This window comes from Nicotiana tabacum, chromosome 18, assembly GCF_000715075.1.
Source record: "Nicotiana tabacum cultivar K326 chromosome 18, ASM71507v2, whole genome shotgun sequence".
Taxonomy (NCBI): Eukaryota; Viridiplantae; Streptophyta; class Magnoliopsida; order Solanales; family Solanaceae; genus Nicotiana; species Nicotiana tabacum.
Window position 1 is genome coordinate 109,851,967 of NC_134097.1, and position 9,993 is coordinate 109,861,959.

The following is a 9,993-nucleotide window of genomic DNA, read 5'->3' on the forward strand; positions in this document are numbered from 1 at the left end:
TTTGTCGATATCAATAGAAACGTCAATTATACAAGATGCAAATAGTCAAACGAGTCATCAATAGAGAAAAAATGAGAAAGAAAAAAAGTACGAGTTAAAAACTTCTCATTTTGTGCAATAGTCTCCCATTTCTTTTCCATCCTTTAAATAATTTATGTAACTTTAAGTGCTCGGGTGGTTTGAGGGTAATAAGAGATACAAGTATGGAATAAGTTTTGGTACTGGTTTGTATATTGAAACTTGTATGGCTAATTATGGTATAAGTTAATACCCCAATTGATGTATTATTTTAGAGGAATAATACATAATTATCCCATGGGGTTGTCCCATAAGTTAATTACTGTTTCCACTTTGTTAGAGTCCAAGAGTCGCAAATGCTGTTTCCATTAAGTGCATTTATATATATATATATATATAAATATATATATATATATATATATATATATATTTATATATATATATAAATAGCTTTGACATCAACTAAACAAAAACTTAACTTAGATATAACTACGATTCAACTCCAAACAAGTCGACGTCAGCAGAAAACAACCTAGATACGGTGCCAAAACTCTCTTTTCACTTTTCAGCACGAGCCCAGTACTCTTTTACAAGCTCTCCAAATAATGAGCCATCTTTGCTTATCAGCTTCTTCGGCTCATCAAACTCAACCAACTTCCCTGGAAATCAACAATGTGCAAATTGTAAACTCCAACATATTATGAATTAGATACTTCCTCTGTGTAATCCAGAAATGCAAATTGTAAAAACTCACCATCACTTATTGCTAAAACTTTTGTGTAATCCATTACTGTTGGAATTCTGTGAGCAACTGTTATAACCGTGCAGTCTACAAATTCTAGTCTGATTATTTTCTGTAGAATTGCATCTGTTGCATTGTCAATGGATGCAGTTGCTTCATCTAGTACTAGAATTCGGCTCCTCTTCAACAGTGCACGTCCAAGACAGAATAATTGTCGCTGTCCCATGCTCCAGTTTGATCCATCTTGTAAAACTGCATTTTGCTCATAGTACTTTTGTTATCTTCTAGGACAAAAAAAAAAAAGACCAGTAAAATTGGTTATATGATCTTTATATTGATGATCTACATTTTGATCTTTACCTGAGGAATCTAGTCCTGTTTCTTTTCCTTGAACAGCCTCTCTAAGCTGACACTTCTCAAGAACCTTCAACAAGAAAATTCTATTAGTAAATTAGAAGCAATTATCAAATCCTATTTAGCAATGAGATTAGCTTTATATGAAAGTTACCTTCCATATTTGATCATCACTATATTCTGACAAGGGATCTAGATTGTATCTAACAGAACCTGTAAAGAGCGTAGGATCTTGTGGAATAATTCCAATACGCGACCTAAGATCATGAAGCCTAAGTGTTGAAATATCGCGGTCATCAATGATGATCTTGCCATCTGTAGGTTCAACGAGGCGAAACAATGCACTGATAAGAGTTGTTTTCCCACTGCCTGTTCTGCCTACAACCCCAATCTTTTGTCCCCCTTCAAATGTACAACTTATACCTTGAAGAACTAATGGACCATTTGGCCTGTACCTCACCTGTTTTAGAACAAACTTAAAAGAGATCAGACGCTTTCATGAACTAATTAACGATTCCTACTACTGAAAACATACCTTTAGGTCGCGAATTTCCACTTTGCCACGCGTAGGCCAACCAGGTAAAGTGTGATTACTTCGGCCTACTTCAGTTGCTTCACTAGGTAGTCTCATGTATTGTTCTAACCTTTCTACAGAGATAATAGAATTTGCTATTGTGCATTCACATTGAACAGACCAAACTAGGATTGTATTTAGTGATAGGCCATAGGAAAATGCCATTCCAATAAGTCCTGCGCCAGCAAACAACGTTCAATCTGAGATTTTCTAATACGCGCGAGTAGCCTTAGAAAATGTCATGTATCAAAAAGCTTAAACGGAACAAACCAGATACAGAAGAGCCTATGTGAAGCGACGTCATGCCAAGCATCCAGGAGGACATGATAACCGCACACATTATCTCCAAAAGTAGAATTAACCATTCAGTTGCTGAGAAAGTATGAAAAAATGGCCTTGCATTTTTATCAATAAACTCCAAGTTCTTGACAAAGAAACGGCCTTCCTGTCCAAAAGATCTGATCGTCGTTATTCCTGAAATGCTTTCAGCTAAATGGTTGGCAACTAAAGACTTTGTTGTTCCATTTAATCTCATCAGCTCTTTTGCTGAAGCATTGTAGTACCTCTGCATAACAAAATGTGTAGATAATTACACATTATAAGAACTATTGATTTATTATGTGCCTGAAAATTTACATATATAACCATTTCCAGAAGTACTAGTAATGGAAATAATCATCGCGCTAAGATTATTCACCTTCAAACTAACATTTGAAGCTAAAAGAACTTAAAAGTTATAACAATGTCTATTACCTGAACTAATATAGTAACGTAAATCATAAGTACGATGGCTAGCAGCACCTCTGGAGCAAGAAAACACAAAATGACGTAGGTAGAGTATGAAATAATGATTGATCCAACAGTGAAGTTTATCAAGAAAGGCAACTCAATGTCAACAGTGCTTAAATCTGAAGATACCTGCACAAAACAAATAGACAATCTTCAATAGTTAACTAATTAAAACTAACATTAAGTGCAGATTTAATTTGCAGTAGACATTTGTTCAGCGATTCTTACCCGACTAAGTATTCTTCCAAAAGGTGTTGAGTCAAAAAAAGACATTGGAGCAAAGAAAAGAGAGCTTGACAGTGTACAGAAAATCGATTTTGACGCACCAAGTCCCAGCTTTACTGTCAATAAAGATCTTAAAAGCAGAAAGAGTAGTAAACTTAAACCAATGATTGTGTAGACAGTGATTAGCTTTAATCTGCTAACACTGGAATTTTGAAGGTCAGTAGCCAGCTTGTAGCTTTGTATATACTGTCCAACTACAAACATTGTGTGAGCAATGACTGCCAAGGAGAAATACAAGAATCCCTTGTAATGCTTTAGATATTGAATGTATGGCTTCATTCCTGCGTCTCCTACTTCTCGTTCTTCTGCCTTGATTAATTGATCTCCTTTTAGAGAAACTACACCACATTCATCGGAGGAAACATTATTTATCTCTATCTCAGCAACTTTAGGTCTTTTAGTAGCATAAATTTCTTCACATTTTGGACCGGAAGGAGTTTTTTGTGCGTTGACGAGTTCCTGAAATTCCTCACTTTGTGACAGCAACTCATCAAAGGTGCCAGATTTCAGGATCTTCCCACAAGATATTAGCTGTGAAATCGAAAGAGACCTAGTTAAAATGGTGATAGATTATAATACTTCGTCAAACATCTAACTAAACTTTTCTCAAGTTACTGCAATAACATTGTTGATAAACTCTTTATTTTTCCAAGGGCTAAATAACTAAAATTGTTGTCAACTTTGTTGGATTGCTGCTTCTAAAGATTACTATTAAATACATTAGATGAGAAAATAAGTGGAAAATTACAAGAGAATACAAATAGAATTAATGGAGTTTTTCAGTGAGGTTACTAACCAAAATAGAATCAAATGTTGGAAGAAATTCAACTTGGTGTGTTACCAACAGCACAGTTTTTCCTGATAAAGCTCCCATGACATAATCCTGCCAAATCAAATACGGAAAGTTGAAAAAATTTAACTGCATAAGTTTTGCAAAAGGAAGCCAATGGAGAAGACTTGAGATTTTGCATTATAAGTACATTAAAAAGATTAGTCGAGGTGTGTGCGTCTACAGCACTAAATGGATCATCCAAGAGGTAAATATCTGCATCCTGATAAAGGGCGCGAGCTAGTTGAACCCTTTGCTTTTGGCCTCCACTCAAATTGTTACCTCTTTCTCCTATCTCAGTAAGATCACCAAATGGAAGCATCTCCAAATCTTTCACTAGTGAACTCTTTACTAGTGCTTGTCGATACCTTTGTGGTTCCATATTGGATCCAAAAAGTATGTTTTCTTTTATGGTTCCTGTCTGAATCCATGCTGTCTGAGAAACATAAGCTGTCTTTCCATAAACCTTAACCTACAAAATACAGTAACATTTTCTGGTTACGCCTATACTGCATTATTGTACCAAATCAAATAGGTAGACAAAACAATATACAAAAGACTTACAGTGCCATTGATGTATGGAACTTCTCCAAGAATGAGAGACATCAGCGTAGATTTCCCTGAGCCGACTTCACCACAAACAGCCACTTTTTCACCATGTTTTATCTCCAGATTTATGTCCCTTAATGCGGGATTTAAAAAATTCATCTCCCAAGAAACATCGGTGCAATTTATATAAATATTCAAATCATCCGGAGTTTGCTTCATGTGATCCCTTCTAACCATGTCAGGTTCCTCTAGAAATTTCACAATCCTTGACAGCGAAACCTTTGCTTCAATAAATGCCCCGACAACATCAGGGATTCTTCTAATGGGATCTTGAAGCAGATTTAAAGAGGCTAAAAATGTGAAAACATTGCTGACATTGAGAGGAACTCCAAACAAGTAACAAGCTACAAAAGTGGCGGATGAAACCAGAATGGGAGATGACCAAAAGAGTATAAGGTAGTATCCTTTTTGTGTTTGAACTAATGATAGCCACTTGGTTTCCTCAGATCTCAACTTGTTTATCTCATTCAAGAAATGTTTCTCCCAAGAATATAACTTGAGAACCTTCATATGTGTAAGCGCTTCTGTGATGGCCTTTAGCCTTTTATCTTGCGCGATCATGAGGTTAATCTGATACTTAAGCTGCAACTTGGCTAATGGAGAATTTACTAGTACAATTAATATTACAATCACTAATGCTGCTGATGCAGCTACCCCTATAGAATAGTATATTAAACACAAAACTAGTACGAGCTGAAGAATCGTTGTCCATATCTGATGAAACCAAAAGGGAAATTCACCTATTTTATGAGCATCTACAGTGACATAGTTCATTATTTGGCCAGGGGAATGAGTTGTCTTAGCAGCATTTGAGACTTGGAGTTGTTTTTGAAAGATAGCTGCAGTAAGCGATGATTTGACTTGGAGTCCGATCAGTCTACTCCTGAAGCACCATTGCCTTTGTGCTAGAGATTCCGAGCATTTTGCAAGGAAAAAACCGGCTGTTAGAGCGTAGCCCTCATACTTAAAAGCTTCTTTTCCTTCAGAAACCTCAATGAAGGTATGAAGAAATAATGGTCCTGTCGTCAGCGTTAATGTCTTGATTAGAGCAAAGATCCCAGATATGAAAATTTCTTTCTGCTGGCAGAGGAGTAATGCCATTAGTATTGAAGGTTTTCTTAAAGGATCTTTTCTTTTTAGTATATTCAGTTGCTCATTAAACAGATTAAAACATGTTCCTGCTCCATCTGCTGATCTTAGCTGAGGAACGTCTTCATCCTCGAGAGTCTTCTTTTTACCTTTCTGCATTAATGGATTCAACCACCAAAATGAAAATTTTCCAAGAAATCCAGCATTTGCAAATGGAGTAGTTTCATTACTAATTCCATCTTCACATTGTAAAGGTTTATAAAATGTCTCATCACAAAGATCAATACCTTCATAATTGCCATATTCATCACTTTCCTTAAATCCACTACAGATCAAAAGAATGGCTCCTAATAAAGATAGTGCATCTACTATCACTTCACCTCCAATGACATGGTCATAATTAATACATTTCCACACAGATGTTATGCAAAGAAATCCTGCTAATAACAAGGCAAGGATTGAATAAAGCTTAACTATAAGGAAAAGTTGCTGCTTGTATAGGCTTATGATTGAACTTACAAATAGCCATGTAATTCCATGGACAAGAAACGCGAGCCAACGATGTAGAGGCAGAAAAGTCTGATATTCTTGATCATGGAGTTGCTCTTTAAGCTTCCATGCTCCCAAAACTATGTATCCTAAGCCCAAACATCCATTAAAAACGACTGAACAAATCGATAACTTAGAAACTCGACGACATTTTGATTGACATAAAAACTTCCTCAATGATACTACATTACAAGCTAGTACAACTAACAGGATGATCAACAGTAGGGAATCAACAGATAACAGAAAAGTATGATTGAGACATGCATCAAAGGATTTCCCACAAAAGGTATTTAAGAAATCCATAAGTTCAGTTTCTTTGAGATGCAAGCAGAAAAGGCAAGTTTGCGTCACCTTCTTAACTTTGTCAAGAACACTAAGCACCATTTAGACCTTCAGCAAGTAGTGATTCTGCAATTTATGTTTGCACATGAAATTTACTTAGTTGGTTTGTTGGACCATACAAATTAAATGATAAGACATAAACCGAAATGAATTGTCAAGATATTGACCTTTTGTTGCATTAACATGCTAATAACATTATTCATGAGGGTGAAGGGACCAAAAAGTTAAAAGAAGAAACTAGCTTTTGTGAGGTCCATCCCATAAATCAAGGAAGAAAACTTTCTTCCTTGATTAGCAGCAGCCCACGTTTCTTTCTTTTCTATGTCAAATTCGGTAAGCGTGCAGAAGGTAATGTCAGAGGAAAAATATATCTGAGAGTTAAAAAGAAAGAGTGAGGTTTCACAGACAGGATATAAGAAAATAGTTTGTGAGAAAAATAGAGAGCGAGTGATATTGTAGTGAGGTGGAAATATCAAAAGAGGGTTATTTGTTTTGAGTGTTGTAGTGGTCTTTTGAGTATTTTACTCGGACCTACAATGTGTAAAATTCCTTTCTATAATGATATTAGTTGCTCTTCTCAGGGTCGTGGTTTTTTCCCTTATTCAAAAGGGTTTTCCACGTAAAAATCTTGGTGTCGTTGTTACTCTTTTATTCTTGTTAATTATCGTATCTCGGTGCTATGTTCTTATTCCGCTTTTATTATCGTGAATATTATTTTTGTAGGGGGTTTATTCCCAACAGCTGGTATCAGAGCACAGGTTCTGCTCGTTCACTGAGATACTATTCACTGTCGGTAGTACTATACTCGGTGAAAAATAAAAATGTCTGGAGTAAAGTACGAGGTAGCAAAATTCAACGGAGATAACGGCTTCTCAACACAGCAAAGAAGGATGAGAGATCTGCTCATCCAACAAGGATTACACAAGGTACTAGATGCTGATGCCAAAAAGCCTGATACCATGAAAGCTGAGGATTGGGCTGACTTGGATGAAAGAGTTGCTAGTGCAATCAGGTTGCACTTATCAGATGATGTGGTAAATAACATCATTGATGAAGACATTACACGTGGAATTTGGACAAGGTTGGAAAGCCTATACAAGTCCAAAACTTGACAAATAAATTGTACGTGAAGAAGCAGTTATACGCCCTACACATGGGTGAAGGTACGAATTTTTTGTCATATTTAAATGTGTTTAACAGACTAATCACACATATTGCCAATCTCGAAGTGAAAATCGAGGAAGAAGATAAAGCTAACTTGCTATTGAACTCGTTGCCACTTCGTACGATAATTTGGCAACAACCATCCTGCACGGTAAGACTACTATTAAGTTGAAAGATGTCACATTGGCTCTTCTACTCAATGAGAAGATGAGAAAAAAGCCTGAAAATCAAGGGCAGACTCTCATCACAGAAGGTAGAGGCAGGAGTTATCAAAGGAGTTCGAGCAACTATGGTAGATCCGGAGCTCGTGGGAAGTCAAAGAACCGATTCAAATCAAGAGCTAGAAATTGCTACAATTGTGATCAACCAGGTAACTTCAAAAGAGATTGCCCAAATCCAAGGAAGTGTAAAGGTGAAACTAGTGGCCAAAAGAATGACGACAACACAACTGCCATGGTACAAAACAATGATAATGTTATCCTCTTTATAAATGAGGAAGAGGAATGCATGCACCTGTCAGGTCCAGAGTCGGAATGGGTGGTTGACACAGCGACATCTTACCATGCCACACCGGTAAGAGATCGTTTTTGCAGATATGTAGCAGGTGATTTCAGCACAGTGAGAATGGGTAACACAAGTTACTTAAAGATTGCGCGGATTGGTGACATTTGTATCAAGACAAATGTCGGATACACATTGGTTCTAAAGGATGCGCGGCATGTACCTGATTTGTAGATGAACTTGATCTCGGGAATTGCTTTAGACCGAGATGGATACGAGAACTATTTTGCAAATCAAAAGTGGAGACTCACTAAGGGATCATTGGTGATTGCAAAGGGAGTTGCTCGTGGCACGTTGTACAGGACAAATGCATAAATATGCAAAGGTGAATTGAACGCGGCACAAAATGAGATTTCTGCAGATTTGTGGCACAAAAGAATGGGTGATATGAACGAGAAGGGATTGCAGATTCTTGCCAAGAAATCACTCATTTCTTATGCCAAAGGTACAACAGTAAAACCTTGTGACTACTGTTTATTTGGTAAGCAACATAGAGTCTCATTTCAGACATCGTCTGAAAGAAAATTGAATATACTTGATTTAGTATATTCTGATGTTTGTGACCCAATGGAAATTGAATCAATGGGCGGCAACAAATATTTTGTTACTTTTATTGATGATGCTTCACAAAAATTATGGGTTTATATTTTGAAAACCAAAGATCAGGTGTTTCAAGTTTTTCAGAAGTTTCATGCTCTAGTAGAAAGAGAGACGAGTCGAAAGCTAAAACGTCTCCGAAGTGACAATCGAGATGAGTACACTTCAAGGGAATTTGAAGAGTACTGTTCAAGTCATGGGATCAGACATGAAAAGATAGTTCCTGGAACCCCACAACACAATGGCGTAGCCGAGAGAATGAACCGCACCATTGTGGAGAAAGTGAGAAGCATGCTCAGAATGGCTAAACTGCCTAAGTCATTCTGGGGTGAAGCAGTTCAGACAGCCTGTTACCTGATCAATAGGAGTCCATCAGTTCTGTTGGCGTTTGACATCCCAGAGAGAGTTTGGACCAACAAGGAGGTGTCCTACTCGCATCTGAAGGTGTTCGGTTACAGAACTTTTGCACATGTACCAAAAGAGCAGAGAACAAAGCTGGATGATAAATCTGTTCCCTGCATATTTATCGGATATGGAGATGAAGAGTTCAGATACATATTGTGGGATCCTATAAAGAAGAAGGTCATCCGAAGCAGATATGTAGTCTTCCGATAAAGTGAAGTTGGAATTGCTGATATGTCAGAAAAGGCGAAGAATGGTATAATTCCTAACCTTCTCACTATTCCTTCTACTTATAACAATCCCACAAGTGCAAAAAGTATGACCGATGAGGTTGCCGAGTAGGGAGAGCAACTTGGTGAGGTTATTGAGCAGGGGGAGAAACTTGATGAAGGTGTCGAGGAAGTGGAGCACCCCACTCAGGAAGAAGAACAACCTCAACCTCTGAGGAGATCAGAGAGGCCAAGGGTAGAGTCATGCAAGTACCCTTCCATAGAGTATGTCCTCATCAGTGATAAGGGGGAGACAGAAAGTTTTAAGGAGGTGTTGTCCCATCCATAAAAGAACCAGTGGATGAAAGTCATGCAAGAAGAGATAGAATCTCTACAGAAAAATGATATGTACAAGCTGGTTGAACTTCCAAAGGGTAAAAGACCACTCAAATGCAAATGGGTCTTTAAACTCAAGAAATATGGAAATGACAAGCTGGTCAGATACAAAGCTCGATTGGTGGTTAAAGGCTTCGAACAGAAGAAAGGTATTGATTTTGACGAAATTTTCTCACCTGTTGTCAAAATGACTTCTATTCAAACAATTTTGAGCTTAGCAACTAGCCTAGATCTTCAAATGGAGCAGTTGGATGTGAAAATTGTATTTCTTCATGGAGATTTGGAAGAGGAGATTTATATGGAGCAACTAGAAGGATTTGAAGTAGTTGGAAAGAAACACATGGTGTGCAAATTGAATAAGAGTTTTTATGGATTGAAGCAGACAACAAGGCAGTGGTACATGAAGTTTGACTCATTCATGAAAAGTCAAACATACCTAAAGACCTATTCTGATCCATGTGTATACTTCAAATGATTTTCTGAG

General features: G+C 37.2%; 1 protein-coding gene across 1 annotated transcript; it reads right to left on the reverse strand.

Moving 5' to 3' along the window:
- Positions 1–471: 471 nt before the first annotated feature.
- Positions 472–6,238, reverse strand: LOC107801420 (ABC transporter C family member 10-like). Its single transcript, XM_016624747.2, has 11 exons — positions 4,156–6,238; positions 3,743–4,063; positions 3,559–3,645; positions 2,706–3,293; positions 2,442–2,606; positions 1,959–2,253; positions 1,650–1,864; positions 1,269–1,574; positions 1,121–1,184; positions 773–1,012; positions 472–677 (listed from the first exon to the last, which is right to left on the reverse strand). Exons 1-11 carry the CDS (start codon positions 6,220–6,222, stop codon positions 577–579), a joined length of 4,449 nt encoding a protein of 1,482 aa, XP_016480233.2. The 5' UTR covers positions 6,223–6,238; the 3' UTR covers positions 472–576.
- Positions 6,239–9,993: the final 3,755 nt, after the last annotated feature.